Source organism: Trachurus trachurus, assembly GCF_905171665.1.
Source record: "Trachurus trachurus genome assembly, chromosome: 6".
Classification (NCBI taxonomy): domain Eukaryota; kingdom Metazoa; phylum Chordata; class Actinopteri; order Carangiformes; family Carangidae; genus Trachurus; species Trachurus trachurus.
Window position 1 is genome coordinate 20,425,128 of NC_139897.1, and position 17,956 is coordinate 20,443,083.

Below are 17,956 nucleotides of genomic sequence, written 5' to 3' on the forward strand. Positions count from 1 at the left end.
ACCATCACCCAGAGGTGTGTCGCTGAGTCATTTTCCTTGCATGCAATAGATGGCGTGACTTAAACTGAATTTCTCACAGAGTCTGGTGTGACAAGGGTCGTTCAGTTTAAGCCTCATGATCCCGGCCTTCGTTAGTGACCTCAGCAACATCATATCCCATCAACCATTGTGTCAGAGTTGATTTGCAGTCCATCATAAACATGACTCCCTGACCAAAGCACAAAGCGCTGTCGACCAACATATGGAAAGATATCCGGTTTTATATTTGAGCATTTCAAGAGAAAAATCTGATGTGTGTCAGTAGCTGAGCAGCCACACAAAGACTAATTATCATCCTTGGTATCACTTGCCCTGCTCCACATAGTCCTCTAGTTTTCTTTCACTGTACCTTCTGTACATGTACAGTTGGAGTTGGTAAGTATTTCATTAAATTACAGTAGTTATTGCCACCTGACCTGTATTCTCAAGTGTTACAGAAGTATTAACCTACATGTGTCTCTTCTGCTTCCCTTTATTCCCAAAGCAGCCTTTGTGTTTTGCTCATGTGACTGTGAGTGTCTCATAGCTCAGAGATATTTATTTCATCCAGACCAGAGAAGAGAGATGAGCCTTTAGAGAGGGCCAGTTAGAGGCCTGTCAGTGGAGCCCATAGTGGAGGGTGAAGAGATCAGAGTCACACCATTAGGACGAGGCCTAACTAGACAGATCAATCCATTGTGTTCATTAGAAGGCGAACACAGTGACAGGATGTCCTCTGCAGCCCCAGGGTTCCTAGTTAATTACTCTGGTTTCTCCTGTAGAGATCCTGTCCTCCCTCTCCCCCCCCTCCCTGCAGCTGCTTGTCTTTGTGCTCCCTGGGGGCCACGTCGTAGTTTTAATGGCTTCGTGTCTCTCTCCCCCTCACCTTTCTCCCCACCTCCCCATACCTCCCCAACCCCAACCAACCTGTGTCCCCTTCCCCAGGTGCCAAACTCAGTGCACAAGCACCCCTCAGTCTTTCCCGAAACGCGGCAGGCGACGCCCCTCACTTTCGCTGTGTTACACGGACATGTCCCTGTGGTGCAGGTAGTGATTCACCTGTGATTCTCTCATTGTGACCTGTCGTTGTGCTTCAGCTCATGGTTGCTCATCATTGTCATTTTTGGCATCACAGCTTCTTGGCAGTGACGATGATAATGGTTCTTTACTGAGAGTTTTCTCTTCTTTTTCTGGTTTTATTCTCTCTGTTTTTTTCCAGAATCATTGACATGCTGTTTGTGTGTTTTAGCTTTTTAACCTTTTGATCTTGAAAGAGGGCATTTGCCAAGTCAGTCATTAGGTCTGAACACTTACGTCAAATACAGCCTCCTCCTGTCGCTTTGTGTTTTTGATCAAATAAATCAGCCTGCATTTAGCGAGTGGAAAGTGGAAACACAGCAGTCTAATTGTTATCGAACTCATTTAACTAATTCAGTTTGCCCTCTGAATGATCTGTCCATTGGATTTTTGAATCATTAAATTCTAATGGGAAAATGTTTAAGCCACGTGACGCAGCAGTCTGATCCCCGAGGACACCAGATAAAAGAAAGGGATGAAGTTACAAAGATTAAATTCCGAGTAAAATCCCAAACTGTTTTGTCATTACATCAGTAATCATTTTACACTCAATTTCCCAAGATATTAATTTAAAAAAGATACCAGTCACTTTTCATCTTGCTAAACGACAGGATGTCATGAGGTTCGGGAGCTTATTGAGATCATTCTCTCATTTAGACGATATTGTTCCCTGGAACGATCAGCAGCATCATTTATCAGAGAAAAATAACTTTCACCACCAGTGTATGAGCAGAGTTGGATTTACTTAAGTAGAGATGTTCAGATATCGGTACTACTGTCAGAATCATCTCAGATACTGCTGAAAATAAAGTACTGAATGAGCAAGTCTATGCACTGATCTGATACTATGTCATTTATTAATAAACTTCATAGTTCCACCGACAGATGAAACCGCATCTAACCTTCTAAAGCCATGAAGAAGAATGTAAAGAGTATAAAGGTAGCTGGTAGCAAAACAACAGTAAATTGGCAATACCAGTAAAAAGACAACAAGCTCAGGAAATGTTATTTATGGTCACATTTATATTCGTATTCAAATTAGATAATAAAAGACATATCTCTTGGCTTTGTTGTGTTTTAACAAAGGGCTTCCTCCTGAGTCACACCAAACGGCAATGATAACAATCATATCACATTCATACAGTTGTTACATTTTTTTACCACGAAGATAGTGGATTATTTCGCCTGCTATCAAGGTTTCACTGGTTGTTACAGCTGCATTTACATTGGAAAGTATCAGAAACATTAAAAGAATAGTTTGGATAACAGACTTCCATACATTGAGTCTTTCTTGCTGCTCTAACAGGCTGATAGTTTTAGCTTCAAAAAAAGCTGATTGACAGATTGCAAGTAAGAAACCAAAGTATATTTCCCAAATGTCCATCTATTCCTTTATACACTAGAAACATAATGAACACGAATGAGCGCCAAGGCAACAATTTGAAGGATTCATGAAAACTAAAGGAGTTGAATAGCGCTGGGAGTTGAAGCTCAAATTGACCAAACCTGAGTTCAAAGCCTCATTATCCAACCGACTCTTCCTCCTCTCCTCACCTTCCACCCCCCCTCTCTCTCCTCTCTCCCATGATGCCTCTCCGTGTCCCCACTCGACCTCCGCAGCTGCTCCTGGATGCCAAAGCTAACGTGGAGGGGTCCCTGCAGGACGGGATGGAGAACTACACAGAGACCCCGCTGCAGCTGGCTGCTGCTGCAGGTACAGAGACAGGCAGTGTGACTCCCCCCCATCCTCTGCCTCCTGTCCAACTTGTACCGTCCCACGCTGGCAACACCAGCTGGCCATCAATAACCAGCTGATAACAACACCTGACTGTCAGCGCGATCATTGGCTGAGTTATGACTTTAGAGGCGTATTTATCCTGGGGGCCGTAAAAATAAAGACAAATGGAGGCACGCATGCAGAACAAATGATCCAACTTTGCAGCCTCACTCTCATCTTTCTCGCTGTCTCATTCTGGTTTAATCCTATTGTGTGTGTGCATGTGTGTGTGTATGTATGTGTGTGTACACAAGATTTGTAAATCATTTTTCATGCACAGGAAACTTTGAGCTGGTGAGTTTGCTGCTGGAGCGGGGCGCCGATCCCATGGTGGGAACCATGTTCCGTAATGGCATCTCCACTGCACCACAGGGAGACATGAACTCCTACAGTTTGGCAGCAGCTCATGGCCACAGGTAACACAAACACACACACACACACACACACACACATACACATTTATGAGTAAATCATGAACACCGACTCACAGCTCAGCTCAATAAACAGAAGAAACACAAACACAACTCCATTTATTCTGCATATTCAGCAAAATAATCTTGTTTGTGCACAAACAGAATTCAGCAGAGCATGTCCATGAAATTGGCACTTCAGTTGTTGAACTGGTCTGTGTCAATAGATGTGTGGAAAATGTATTGGAGAACACTACAAACGTATCTGAAATGTATGAAAAATAAGGAGTCACTGGAGCACAGTCTGATTGTTTCATAAAAAGCAGCAACATTTTACATTATGTTCATGTCTTATTAATCCATGACCCTGCACTGTATGCAAAGAGGTTTTTGATGCAATTTTCACTAGTGCTGGTGTAAAGCACTCATGTCTGTCAGACTACATTCAGCTTTATTTGGCAAATGGTGTGAGATGTAAGCAAAGTGAATTAAAGCCTGGACATAGCATATCAAATAAATGCCTATAACTAATTCATCCTTCATCCAGTTTTCAAAAAACGCCTTCAATATTAGAGCTAGGAAGGGCGGGCACAAAAACAAAAATCTGTTCCTCTTTAAGCACACACACACACACATTATGATTATATACAAATCAAGTCAGTTTCATTTCACTATATATAGTGCCAATTTAAAACAAAGTTATCTCAGCGCACTTTACAAAAAGGGAAGTTGAAGACCTTCTTTTCAAGGTTTAAGTTGAAGCAGCATTGTCAATTCTATAGACCTACATTATGTAAGTGTTTCAAGATAGATGAGGGTCAATTTGCATATAATGAGTTTTTTTTTTTTTACCGCAGGATCTTTTGCTTTATTGATATGCATATGACATATTTGTTTATCTTACCGCGCTGGTTAATTAAAACACATTTTTATGCAGGAATAAATATCAAAGCTCTGCGACAGTTAATTATAGATTGCCCACGGCCTATGACAGTAGCTGTAACTCTATGACTGTCATTTAACTTTCAAAATATAAATGTATCTGTTAACTGCAACATTGGCTCTTGATATTGGACAGGGGAGAAAAAACAAATTGATATGTAATAAAAAGCAATTAACCGGGTTCTTGTAATTGGTGATCAAAGCAATCATTTTAAATGTCTCTTATTCTCGTTTTCTAGAAATGTGTTTCGTAAGCTGCTGTCTCATACGGAGACGGGCAAGGGGGATGTCTTGTCCCTGGAGGAGATTCTTGCAGAGGGTTCGGAGCTGGAAGGCAGAAGTCCGTCTCAGATTGACCTGATCCGAACGGGGAAGGCCAAACTTAAAGCCCTGAAGGAAGCCATGTACCATAGTGCAGAGCACGGGCATGTAGACATCACCATAGATATACGTAGCCTCGGTTAGTTAGATCCACACGCTCTCATATGCACTTTCTACAGTGTCACGTCCTCTACTCAGCATTTACACCTTCTCCGTGCTCGTTTCCCAGGGGTCCCGTGGACTTTGCATACTTGGCTGGAGTCTCTGCGGACGTGTTTCCACCAGCACCGTCGACCCCTCATCCAGGGTCTTCTCAAAGAGTTCAGCTGCATCGAGGAGGAGGAGTACACCGAGGAGCTCATCACACACGGCCTGCCTCTCATGTTCCAGATCCTCAGAGCCAGCAAGGTACTGCAGTCGGTCTGGCCTCTTCACTCACATTTTTGGGGGGGATTATAACCCAAAAAGAATAGAGCATCCTCCAGAACTACGTTTAGATCTCTGTCATGAATGGTTTGTGTCTGTTCTCTACCTCTGTTCTTCTTGTACGATTGTCATTCAGTAGTCAGCTTCCACAGAGACTGATGGAGCCCCAGAGGCCTACTCAATATCAATTACGTAAAATTATAATGATTTATGATATGCCCCACCCCCGCTCCTCTCTCATGCTGCTCATTAGATCAGGGCATTGTCTCGTTACTTAATCTCGTGACCCCCTTGGTGGGCTATTTTAGATCTAAAACACAGCCCATCATTGTCCTGTCTAGCACCTCTGTTTGTTTTGTCTTCTCTGTCCTGCCCTGGCTCAGCTCTTCCCTGCTGGCATCATGGGTTCTGCTGTCATTGCTGATATGAGAAAAAAAAGGACTGCAGTGGATACACAAAACATACACTCATTTGCATAAATGAAACTCTTAAGCAGACCTAATGTGCGTCCCATCCAACACACACAATCATACACTTAGGCCATGCTGGCCGTCAGTGGACAGCAACAGTGTCAGTCCAGTGTCTGTGTCTTGGATGATGTACGGTGGGGGCCAGTGCCTCGGGAACCGTTATGCCCCACCACGAGAACCAGAGCCATCCAGGTACAAGCTGGATGGCTCTCTGCCGCCCCAGCCCACTGAAAACCTCACTTCAATTAAATCCAACCCTGTTCAGTTCAGTTAACTTAAATTCAATTCTGTTTAATACAGTTTGATACCAAACCGTTGAGTTTAATTCAAATGCATCCATCCAGAGAATAGAAACTGCGGAAAGGCATATTTGTTCCAGTTCTAACCAGCTCCTGTTAATAGTCCTGTTTGTTGTGTCATGCTTCGGTGGGAGCAAGCAGCTCCACTGCACACGCGGGGCTTGTAGTGCTGCGCACCGCTGCTGCAGCTGAATGGCAATGCACCACCTTTCTGCCGCCACATGCAAACACGATCTCACTCTCCTTTCTTTCTCACACTCGTACGGTAACTCAGCCTGTCATTAGGTTCAAGACTCTGTGGAGGCGGGGGTGTAGGAAATAAAGCCCCTTTAACAAAGTGTGAGGAGTCCATGGATATGTAGTGTATTGAGAGACCTCGCTTGAACAAAGTTGAAGTTGAACCCCTCTCGCTTTTTTTCTGATAACTGTGTCAGAGGATGTTTGTGCAGAGAGAGGAGGAACGTTACAGCTTATCTTTGTTTTCTTTCATAACACGGACCGGCTCTCCTCACCCGCTGATGTTTTCCTGCTCTGTGTTTTGTCAGAATGAGGTGATCAGCCAGCAGCTGTCTGCAATCTTCACCCAGTGCTACGGCCCTTACCCCATCCCCAAATTGGCAGAGATCAAGAAGAAGCAGTCGTCACGCCTGGGTGAGACCCTGTCGTCATCTTTTTTTATTTTTGTCACAATAAAATCTATTATGTTTAACTTGAATGTGTAAAAACAATAAAACAATGTTGAGGCAGTGTAAAAGCTGTATACTGCCGATGGAAAGTGCACATAATGCCATCTAGTGTTCAACGAGTGGAAACAAAACAAAAAAAGCAAATCTACTCACAATTTGTAGAATTGGTTATAAGGCTAAGTTGTACACCCCATTTGTTTGGTTTTGTTGTTGTTGTTTATTTATGATTATCAGAAAAACATCTAGTTTTTCTGGACATATGTCTTTCAGATCCTCACTTCCTGAACAATAAAGAGATGTCGGATGTGACCTTTTTGGTGGAGGGGAAGCCTTTTTACGCCCACAAAGTCCTGCTCTTCACAGCTTCCAGCAGGTACTTGGACGCATTCCCTTTCAAAACACACAGCACGGGAAATTTGTATGTAAATGAGAATCAGAATCTGCTGCACATGGTCTCATGTGGACACTCTGAATTGTGTATGAAAGGATAAATAAAATTCATACAACAATGACCATCCACTTAGCATGCTGTGGTGGGGGATATGCCACTGAGATGTAATGTCAGTGTGGATCCATTAAGTCGTTTTCTCCTGCCCTCCGGGACGTGGACAGGGCCTCCATTTCACCCCGGTGTCATGTTTCATTGACATTAACCAATCAGGCCTGTCAAAGTGTGACTGAGGAGAAATGACACATCACTCATTTGTATTTTTGACATGATGTCCGCAGAGAAAACTTATCATGAAAACTAATTTGACCGTTATTAATGGCCTATTGTGTTGTGCAATGCTTTGAACATGCTAATAGTTATTTCCATTCACAGGGTGCTAGAAATATGAATACATTCTGGATTATAGGGAGGCTCATCTTTTTTTTTCTCTTTCTCTTTTTCTTTCACTCAAGGTTCAAATCTCTTCTAGCAAACAGACCTTGTGGTGAAAACACATGCATTGAAATCAGCAACGTCAAATATCACATCTTTCAGGTAATATGATTCAAATTTAACAAGACTTAAATTACTTTTTTGCAATGGAAATGTCTAATGTGTGTTTTTCTTGTAGATGGTGATGCAGTATCTTTACTATGGAGGAACAGATGCTCTGCATCTCAGGAACACTGATATTATGGAGGTCAGGTCTCATACTGTAAAATGTGGAGCTCTCACATTATAAAACATTTTAACATCTCAAGGATTTATGGATATTGAAACAGTTGGATTTTCAATGGGTGTTATCAAGTATAAATAATATCAGTTATCCGTGTTTTGATTGCAGCTTCTGTCTGCAGCTAAGTTCTTCCAGCTGGAGGCGCTACAGAGGCACTGTGAAATGATCTGCACCAAGAACATCAACACAGAAACTTGTGTGGAGATCTACAACCACACCAAGGTTCAGACAAAATTTGAAATTCTCATTTAGACACAAACATTTCATTATGCAGGGCGGTGTTTAGCTCACTTGGTAGAGCTGCCACCCCACGTCCCCTCTCTGCCTCCCCATTTCCTGTCTCTCTCTCGACTGTGCTATCAATTAAAGGCATTAAAAGCCCCAAAAATATACAAAATATATAATTACTAATATAATTTCATTATGCAAAACCAACTTTTTTTCTCCCCTGTTTTCCTCCAGTTTCTTGACGCTCCGGACTTGGCGTCCTACATCGAGGGCTACTTCTTGAAGAACATGGTCATCCTGATCGAGGTGGAGCCGTTCAAGCAGCTGCTGTACGACGCGCCTCCAGAAAGCCCCGGCTGCGACGTCCTACAGGACCTGGAGAAAACCCTGGCCACCCGCATCCAGTCCATCCACCTGTCCTCCTCCAAGGGATCCATTGTCTGACCTCCTGACCCCTTGAAATCACAGGAATAAAAAAAAACATTGATCAGAGCTCAACCAGAGACACGACACTGAATTGAGATGCATCTGAGTGACAGATCGTTTCAAGCAGAAAAACCCTGTCCGGTTACGATCTTGGTCTCTGTGAAGCTCGTCAGTTGCTCACATGCTTCTTGTTATCTTAGCACAGATGATTACAGGTCTGTCTGTCTGCCTTGTTGATATCTGTCTAGTACAAATTAACATTGCAATGACTGTCATAAGATAGCTGTATTAAGCCACAACTTGCCAATAACATCCATTACTGTAACAATGTCCCTTGTCCAGCAGGTGTTAAGTAGAACACTGTGTGTGTTACATGTTGATCAGAAGGGATCAGATGGGACTCGGAGGAAGAGATGCAAACAACTGCATCTGAATACATGACGTGTGCGTATTCAGATGATGAACAACCTCAGCGTAATGTGATAAGCCATCGGTGTCTCTCTTCCCGGCCGCTAGGAAGAACTGCTGCCTCATATTGTGACTGTTTGCTCAAACATCCGCAACTGTACAGAGTGATTAATTTATATATTCAGTCAGTCACTTATAGCATTATCTGTGATGATTGCTCTTTAAAGCCAAACAAGTACAACAACTGATAAGTACCTGTAATGTGACTGATGCAAAAAAGAAAAAGAAAAATCTACAAAAAAAATTCAGCAGCATTGACTTTGGGCAACTTGGTTGGAAGGAGGACTTTTCCCTTCTTCAGCTGCTGTGTACATATTGTTCATAAAAAACAGAGCTATTGATAATGTAAGTAAGTTAATGTATATATCCACAGATGTTTTCTCATGCGTGTTACTGTTGGATATCACTGTAAAAACTAAAAAGCTCATCTTTTAAATATCTGTGTTTTAATGTTGCATGTCCGAGGGATGACTGTGTTTTGTTTTTAGTTTTTTTTTCTGTTTGAAATGTTTGAAGATTACACTGAGGAGCTGCTTTCACATCTGGATGAGAATAGTTTTGTCATCAGCATGGGTCTCTATAAATGTGTAGCAGTCAAATGGTGTCGTCATTTTGTATGTGAGAGCTGGGCTCCGGGCCTGTTTAGTCCTGATCGGGGGGAACATTTACCGTCAGCTGTTCTCCAGGGATTGTGAAACCACATAACTTGTGTATGTGTGACTTCATATATCTTTCCTCTATAAAGATTAATATAAAGAACGCTATGAATCCACTCTTAGCTTCTTCTGCTGCAGTTTGTAGCTGAAAAACACCCACGAGGGGCCATCTGTCATTCTGTTTGATGTCAAATTGTGAAGGCTTTCCTGTTATTATTTTGATCTCCGCAGCTGTAAAAGGTTTGATCTCAGCTGGGAGGTGGTTTAATGTGGCACCCAACTGCACACAAGCCAGTGCAGTCTTGGATAAATAGCCTGAAATCAATGGCAACTTGACTTCAGACAATCACGTGAAGGGAACACACCGCCCTGTGTTGCCTGTTAACACGTTGACCCTACAGTCATCTTCAAGCTCGGACTTTACTTTGATACACACTGTAAAGTTTTTTGAATGCATCTTGCACAGTTAGCTACTCTGTGACTCCCTGGCTCACTTGCAGGCTGGCCACATGGTCCACTATGAGACAAGTTAGCCACGCAGAACCCTCCGCACAGCTTGCATAAATCTCTCTACACTTGTTTGAGGAGGAAGACAGAGAATCAAAGCTGTGCAGAGAAAACAGACACATGCAAATATGGCCTGTGCATCGATTTCTAAAAGCTGTCAGGAGATTCGTAATAGGTCATATTTATTTTTTAGTCAGTGGAAACTCTACTAGAGTGAAACCCCAGTGCCAAACGTGATACTTTTGTTCATTTTTCATCATGGCGCATAAAATGTCAGGGGCAGCAGCAGGGTAGATGTTTGGCCCAATAATTTATTTTTAGATGTTTATATGAATGGTAAACTCACAATCCAATCACTGGGAGTAAACAACACAGTCCAGACAGGCTTTATTAATATTGTTCATTCATAGATATTGAATTGTGCCTCATCTAATCAGTGTTTCTCAGATGCTCCTTAATGTCTCCAGCGCAGTGCTGCGATAGGCTCTACTGGACTGTGTGTGTGTGTGTGGTTGGGTGGGGGGTGGGGGGTGTGGGGGTGGTGGGGCAACAAGGAATGGCTAGGAACAGGGTGACAGCAGTTGTTAAGTAGTCACCATGGTTACCACCGCCCAAGAACAATGTTGAGCTGAGAATGTGCCGCCGAGTTAAAAGATCGAGAGGAATCCTGAGCTGCACATACATGTACGCTTGTACACAGACACACACACACACACACACACACATACACATACACACAAGATGTCGTCATTTAGTAGGATTCACCCCTGAATGAGTAGGTAGGAGAGATTTTGGTTTGAAGCAGAAATGACCCATCACTAGATTAGTGGCGTCAGGCAGGAGACCATGTGATTAATCCGTGGAAATGTCTCTGTTGCCTCTTTTCTAAGGCACTGCTGGGCATCTTAATTTACTGGGCTGTGAAATGCACGTAGAGATCCACGGGGGGACACATTCAAGTATATAAGGACAAAACACATGATGGGATTTGTGTGATTTTCCTCTTTTGTAGCTCTTTCATTTCCCCTGCCATGAAAGTTTGGACTTGCAAAACGCATAACTTTGTGTGCTGTCATGCGCACAGCTCTGAACATCTTTTGTTCAGTGTTTGTGAGTGGGATGACGTGCCAGTGTGTGTTTTTGTGTGTGCATGTCTGAGCCCCCAAAGCGAGCCCCTTCGTCCTCCCCTTGTTGTCATGCACAGGCACTTCCCTCCCTTTGGCACAAAAAAACAGACTGGCAGCACAAGAGCCAAGTGTTTTTAGCTCCACACTTTGAAGGACTCGCAAAAAAAAACTTTTCAGAACTGTTTCTGAGGAACGTTGTGTAAAGGGAGAGAGAGAGTGAGAGAGGAACAAGAGGAGGAGAAGGGTGGGATGAGGGGGGAAGTGAGTGTAAGTGTGAGGGAGAGCGACATGGGGAGCAGAAGGAGCTGCACACAAAAGGAAGTTGTTTTCCATGAGACGGTTTGATCTCAGTTGCTGAAGGAAAGCTTTGTTGGACAACATTTGGAGAGATTCTGCAAGAGACTAACAACAGGTGAGTGTGTGGGGAGTTATGTGTGAGAAAAGGAAGGAGCGGTTTTCATGATACTGTATGAAGAGTAGCCTAATGTCTCCTTTTATTTTAGTTTAATGCACCTTTCATTTGGTTTCTTGCTCTCCAGCAACTCTGCAGCTCCCTCATGTCTTTCATTTGTTGTTTCCCGTCCCTATCCAAAGTTACCCACCACTTGTTGTCGAGATGCAGCGTGAGGAGCTGTCAGCCAGAGAGGAGTTCACCTACAGCCACATGTCCACTTTGGAGAGAAACGGGACACTGGGACGCCGGGGTGACAGGGGAGCGGAGAGAAGGACGGACAGGGGCGAGCTGGAGAGATCGGACAGCTACACAGTGGACGTGAGGGCCAGTGACCTGCAGCTGGCGCAGCCGGAGCCTCTAAAGCACCCCTGCTTCAGCTACAGGGCCTGGCTCTACAGTGTCCTCATAGGGGTGAGAGCAAGAAAGAGAGAGGCACACTACAGGATTGACATTTTTAGTCCATAACACACAAGTTTAAAAGATTGGGGTGATGATTTGTCTGATGACTGGAAACCTCAATCTTGAAAATTTGAGTGAGATGTTGACTAGAAATCTTGTTTTGTTCTTCCACATTTAAGGAAGACAGGAATGCAACACATTATATAAGCACTAGTGTATTGTTTTGTCTAAACTAGGCCAGTCGACACAATATCAAAAGACGGGAACAGATGTAAACTTACTCATAAAAGTGGATGTTGGTGGATGAGACAGGATTGACGTGCATTTCATTAGATAAATTGAGAGTTCTTTTGCAGCCTTGTCTGTTGAATGCATTTTTGAGTATCTGTATTTGCGTGTGCATGCCTGCCTGTGTCTTTGTGAGTCCTCAGGGCAGCCTGCTCATCACGTCTGGTTTCTCTCTGTACCTGGGAAATGTGTTTCCTGTTGCCATGGACTACCTGCGCTGCGCTGCCGGCTCTGTAAGTGACCATCACGCAGGTGTAACCTCAGACACATTTACATGCTGATGTTGCCTCTCTACCGCGACCCTATCTTAATGAGTTTACGGCCATTGTTTAAATTAGACTGTCATGCTGCAGTGCCAACAACACATCATTCTCAGACAGCATTTGCTATATAGATGAATGCAGCTGCTCATTTCTTGTTCTTCACAGGGCCTCCCTGCAGCTATAGCTAGTTTTGCTATTGCCAAGAACAGACATGTTGCTGTGAGTAAACAATTTACACACCAAAGGCTAAAGAGATCATTATGAATTATGAATTTTTAATTTAATATCCGTGAGACAATCCGCTTCATACTAATTATTTCTTGTTTTTCAAGGTGTCAGATTTCCAGGTTGTCTATGTGTCAACATTTGCTGTAACAACCACCTGCCTGGTTTGGTTTGGGTGTAAACTGGTCCTGAATCCCTCTGCTGTCAATGTAAATCACATTAAAGAAAACACCAAATATTTGGTTGTTAATCTCAGATTATTCTTCAGAGTTAAGTTTTTTCCCCCTCTCAGTCCCCTTCTTAAGCCCTTTGCTGTTGTATCTCCGGCCTTCCTCAGATCAACTTCAACCTCATTTTGATGATATTGCTGGAGGTGTTGATGGCCAGCACTGTCATTCTGTCTGCCCGCTCTGCAGAGGACTGCTGCTGCCACAGAAAGGTGTGTTAGTGTGTGTTTGTACGTGTGTGTGTTTGCATTTGTTTCTCCATCTGATGTCTGTCCCCTCTTGCTCTCCCTCTATAGCTTTCACTCTTCTATCACTTTCCTAACTCCTCTCGATCTTTCCATCCATCTTCCAGGCATATTACAGACCAGAGGTTGTAAGGCCTGCGGTGTTCCCCACTCGACTCCTTAAAGCATATTCTGTGAGTAGTTTACAGTTTACAGTTGCAGTCTACTTCCAATATGTCTATTTATCAATCAATTAAGAGTGTGTCTAATAGGTGATCGAAGTGATCGTGGGAATCTCTGCTGTATTTGGAGGAATCATTGCCCTCAACATGGACGCTCTTCTACCAGGTCCCTATTTGTCTGTCACATTTTTCTGGATCCTTGTGGCTGTAAGTTTTCCCCAGCTAAAGCTAACATTTCATTAAGACAGAGATTGCTGCTCAGACTGATCACTGAAATGTCAACCACAACCGCTCTTAGTGCATAACTTTGTGTCTGATCTTTAATGCATTGCAGTGTTTTCCCAGTGCTATTGCGAGCCATGTTGTGTCAGAATACCCCAATAAATGCCTGGTGAGTACGAGACAATATTTGAATTGTTTTTCATGTACAGTTATGACAGAATGTGCTCTGCTTTAGATCTCAGAGATGCTTTTGCCACTGTACACCACAGTATCTTAATCAACAGACTCAGTCAGTGTTGGTATCCTTGGATCAGCTCTGGGCCGGTTCTCTTCCTACTGGTAGGAGGTTCATAGCTGCTGGAAACAATCAATTTAAACTCTATATTTAGGTGTACCCCAGGGTCCTTCTTTGGGTCCCACACTGTTTGTCTTGTGTATGCTGTCAACTGCCTAAATAGATATTTCCCAGAAGCTCAGTGCTGACAAAACAGATTATCTGTTTTGTCCCTACAGTTTTCAGTAGTCCAGTTCTCATTGCTCTCCTATTAAATCATCCACATAAATCCACTGATGCTTGACAAACATGTTAAATGTTTTTCCAGTTGAGAAGCATTGTAAAACCCAGACTCATCATCGGTCCCATCTCAACCTGAAACAGAGTAATTTCAATTTTTATAACTCCCACTTCACCAGAGTCAGCAAAGATACCTCTATCATTTTGCAAAATGATACTGCAAAGCTTTTAGCCAGGTCCCCAATATATAGGCTTCTTCACATGACACCAATTTTGATTTGCCATCAAATTTAGAAATCAATTCTGCACTTATCTACACCCAAGACACTGTAGTCACTGCTAACGAGATTTCCTGGTTATGCAAACTGGATGTATTTACTTTTTTCTTTTGTGGATACAAACTTTGTTGCCTTTTTTATTTGCTCCCTTTTTCTCACTTCCTCTTCTTTCTGTCTTCCTGGTGTCTCTCAGGTGGAGGTGCTGATTGCCATCAGTAGTGTGACGTCTCCCCTGCTGTTTTCAGCCTCCGGCTTTCTCTCTTGCAGTGTGATCAGCTTTATTGAAATTTTTCTGCAAGATGTGCCTCCAGCAAAGGTGAGCTTAATGAAGAGAAAATGTACCCAAGTATACTATGCAATGTGCAGGTTTTATACAATCCAGCCTTTGCTTCATATTGTGTGAGAATTGAAATACAAGAAGAAAAGTAGTGAAACTCATAAGATATTTCACTCATGTGATTTCATCTGCATGTATGTGCGGTCCAGCAATCCTATGACATCCTGCTGCTGATTCTGATGGTGCTGCTGCTGGTGCAGGCAGTTCTCACTTCAGCCACTGTGGTGCACTGTGCCTCCTACAAAAGTCAGCTGCGCATGGGGGCTCCAGAGTGTGAAGACAGCATGTATCCTCTGACCCATTACTATGAGGTAACGCAGATAGAAGCAGCAGTTGTGGAAACTAACGGACAGACATGTTTATTTTTCTCTCTGGTGATATGGTTAATTCTGTGCCAGGTATTAAACTCACCAGCTATAGTTCATATAAATGGGATCTTAGTGTGACAACATAAAGATCAGTGAGCTAGTCATATGAAAAGGGACATTTTGCTTCATGTGCTCCATTTATTTCAATGTTTTTGTCATTGTTCCCCTTACACATTTTGTCTCTCTTATCCGCCCTTCTTCTGCTTTCTTCCCTCCGCAGCAAGCATCCACTGGAACGCAAGATTTCAACAAAGACAGAGCCTGGAAGGCTGTCGTGGTCCAAATGGCCCAGTGAACTGTACAACAGCACAGGGAGAAGTTTGACGAGAACGAAGTACAACAAAAGCAGGAATAAGAGAAACTCTGTGAGCTGTAAGCATAAGAGCACAATCCTGACACAGAACTTTAGAAGAAGGAACAGCTGTAGAAATATCGTCACAGGATAAAGAAAGAACGAAAGATGAGAACAAAACCAGAGAGAGTAAAAAGGAATAAATGCAACGCAAAGAAGTATGATTTATTTGCATAGATAATCTGGGTTCTACTCTTTGCTTTGACCTTTGTTTTCTGTTTTTTTTTTTTTTTTTTAATTATAACCGATGCCTTTGATGCTTGCTGTAGTGAGGACTGGCATTGTCTTACCTGGAATCTGAACCTTTCTATGTTGTTTAAATAAGCACAAGAATTTTTTACAGTGGTATCATGTGTAGCCTAGAATGAACAATCATGTTTTTATGTTCAGTCTTCGGAGCACTTCAAGAAGTTTGAGCTTCAGATTTTATGGTGTCACCTGAATTCCCTCTGGATTTACGTAATAGATAAAGTTTAGTCAGGAATTCAGTATAAAACTACAATACACTGCACAAAACTTGTTCTAGTCATACAAAGGGAATTATCAGGATTGGGGCAAAAAAAAGTCTTGCTTCTTTCTTTACTTATGGTGGCTCGTCACCTGTCACTAGCTCATATTATTCAACCTGCATGATGTGATAAAGCTCTACAGTAGCAGACTTCATTTTCTGCAGCTTTTCCTTTCCAAAAAGTGAACAATGTCTTATGGTAGCACTGAAGTGACTGTATGTTGTTCAGTGTAGGTAGGTTCTCTGTGTGTACAGTATGTGTGTGTCCTCTGGTGTACAACCAGGTGGCAGCTGCTGCAACAGTTAATTACAAGAGGACTGATCCATTGTTGCATAAATACAGCATTAACTCCTGTTAAGAGTCTTCATTGAAATCGTGTCTTGACTAGAGAAATAAAGTGTTTCACATCAGCTGTATGTAAATGTGTGCCTATTATGTTTCACTTGTTTGAATATATACAGGTATCATTGTGTCTATGGCTTGATGACAGACTGAACCAATTGGGCATACAGTAGAGTACAATACAACATTTAGCACAAATTAACTGCATCTTAAAATAATTTTACAGGATTATTCAGTTATTATCCAATTTTTGAATATCAAACTGTGACTCCAGGTGATTATTTGTGAGTATGTTTACTGCCGAAAAACCTGTGCTTTCTCAGTTAAACAATTGTGTTCTCATCATTATCACCATTTTTTAATTCATTGTTGTGCCGCTTTATTTAATTTACTTCCTCTGTTTATTCCCATGCCTCTGTTGAAACTGAACCTCATATATTCTTTTTGACAAGGAATTATTTCTCTCTCTACCTTTGAGATTATGCCTCAAAAGGCCAACGTAAAACTGGCAAACACAAGAAGCATTCATTAGCAGTTGTTTGGCCCAAATTCAAGTGCATTCTGAAACAGTCTTGAAACAGAAACTTAGTTGTAACGTAAACCAATCCAACTGCTTTGTTTTGTGTCTGACATATAAATGCAGCTATATGTTTGAGCACTGAAGGGACAGTTAGTGGTGTTTTTTGTGCTGGTGTTTCTAATCTGTTTATGTAGAGAGGGAGGCAGTCAGCACACTGTGGTCCAGTGTTGACGTCATTGTTATCAGTGTTGAATTATCAACTTCATAATGATATAATTTATTTATGACAGGTCTTTTTATTAATTGCAGATTAATTTTTAAAATATAATTAAACACATAAGGCCAACAATACAATGGCATGCTGTAATGACCTTTTTTTTTTTACATGGAGTTTCATTGTTTTTCCTGTTTTCGTACCAGCATGACAGGAAACATGAAGCTGTATAACACCTTAGACATGAGCATCACCACTAGAGAGAGAAAGAGAGGGAGAAAAAGAGAGAGAGAGACTATATTTGGCAGCAGACGTAGAGAGGAGTGCCTTCCCTAACCGGCAGAAACCGGCTTGAGGAGAAACTGACTTGTGGTTCAGTCCACCTGATGAACATAGAGATGCTGCAGTTTCTAAAGCTGCTGCAAGATGCTTTCTATTCAGCAGTCATGCCCTGTTAAATCAACAAGTAATCTATAATCAATAGGGAAGAGCACTGCAGCTACTTTTATTTTAATCAAGTTAAATTCATTTGTGGTCCCTAAAAGACCTCCTGTGCAGTCACAGTCTTTATCTTCATACAAGCCTGATTTACCACTTACCATGAGTGCTCCATGCAATCAAATGATGGCTCCTCTGTTATAAGCTGCACAAAGCTATAGCCTACTTTATCATCAACTTGAGTTTGGTTCAGCTTCTGCTGCATGAACCAGAGTCAGCCAGGGATGCTGCTGCTGCTGCTGCTGTCTTTGATGATCAGAAGAAGCCTACGCTCTCCGCCACACCCTGTGAGTTTGAGTGGCACACATATTTCCCATTCATTGTTTGCGCGTGTCTGTGGCCAGGCCCACATTCACAGATGACGGACAGGCCGCAAGAACCTATCAATATGACAGTAAAAGCCCATCTCCGCCTTGGCGTTAGGTTGTAGACTGGGTAAACAGAAGCTGTGAATAGTGGCAACCAGCCTGAAGTCATTCACCTTATGCAGCCAAAAAAGCTTTATCAGGCAGTCCTGCTCTAGTGCCCTGCAGGCT

General features: G+C 42.5%; 2 protein-coding genes across 2 annotated transcripts in view; both read left to right on the forward strand.

The window, feature by feature from the left end:
• Window positions 1-8,264, forward strand: part of btbd11b (BTB (POZ) domain containing 11b) — a gene marked incomplete at both ends in the record, with an annotated part of 64,924 nt that extends 56,660 nt beyond the window's left edge. The window contains 11 exons of the mRNA XM_083974070.1: window positions 964-1,065; window positions 2,716-2,809; window positions 3,153-3,288; window positions 4,464-4,684; window positions 4,775-4,953; window positions 6,286-6,391; window positions 6,697-6,799; window positions 7,330-7,411; window positions 7,488-7,556; window positions 7,701-7,814; window positions 8,055-8,264. Of these exons, the coding sequence (XP_083830196.1) occupies window positions 964-1,065; window positions 2,716-2,809; window positions 3,153-3,288; window positions 4,464-4,684; window positions 4,775-4,953; window positions 6,286-6,391; window positions 6,697-6,799; window positions 7,330-7,411; window positions 7,488-7,556; window positions 7,701-7,814; window positions 8,055-8,264 (1,416 nt within the window). The remainder of the gene's footprint in view (window positions 1-963; window positions 1,066-2,715; window positions 2,810-3,152; window positions 3,289-4,463; window positions 4,685-4,774; window positions 4,954-6,285; window positions 6,392-6,696; window positions 6,800-7,329; window positions 7,412-7,487; window positions 7,557-7,700; window positions 7,815-8,054) is intronic.
• Window positions 8,265-11,258: 2,994 nt separating this feature from the next.
• On the forward strand, window positions 11,259-15,335 carry mlc1 (modulator of VRAC current 1). The gene is made up of 12 exons (XM_083974093.1): window positions 11,259-11,416; window positions 11,599-11,869; window positions 12,289-12,378; window positions 12,574-12,627; window positions 12,741-12,842; window positions 12,971-13,072; window positions 13,213-13,278; window positions 13,357-13,473; window positions 13,601-13,657; window positions 14,474-14,596; window positions 14,767-14,928; window positions 15,206-15,335. The coding sequence occupies exons 2-12, from the start codon at window positions 11,621-11,623 to the stop codon at window positions 15,278-15,280; spliced, it is 1,197 nt and encodes a 398-aa protein (XP_083830219.1). The 5' UTR covers window positions 11,259-11,416; window positions 11,599-11,620; the 3' UTR covers window positions 15,281-15,335.
• Window positions 15,336-17,956: the final 2,621 nt, after the last annotated feature.

Excerpts from the sequence above, each read along its gene's own strand:
- mlc1 (XM_083974093.1), top strand. The coding sequence starts at position 11,621 with ATGCAGCGTGAGGAGCTGTCAGCCAGAGAGGAGTTCACCTACAGCCAC. Across the intron at positions 12,628-12,740 it reads CCAAGAACAGACATGTTGCT|GTGTCAGATTTCCAGGTTGT; the intron begins GTGAGTAAACAA and ends TTGTTTTTCAAG. Across the intron at positions 13,073-13,212 it reads ACTGCTGCTGCCACAGAAAG|GCATATTACAGACCAGAGGT; the intron begins GTGTGTTAGTGT and ends TCCATCTTCCAG.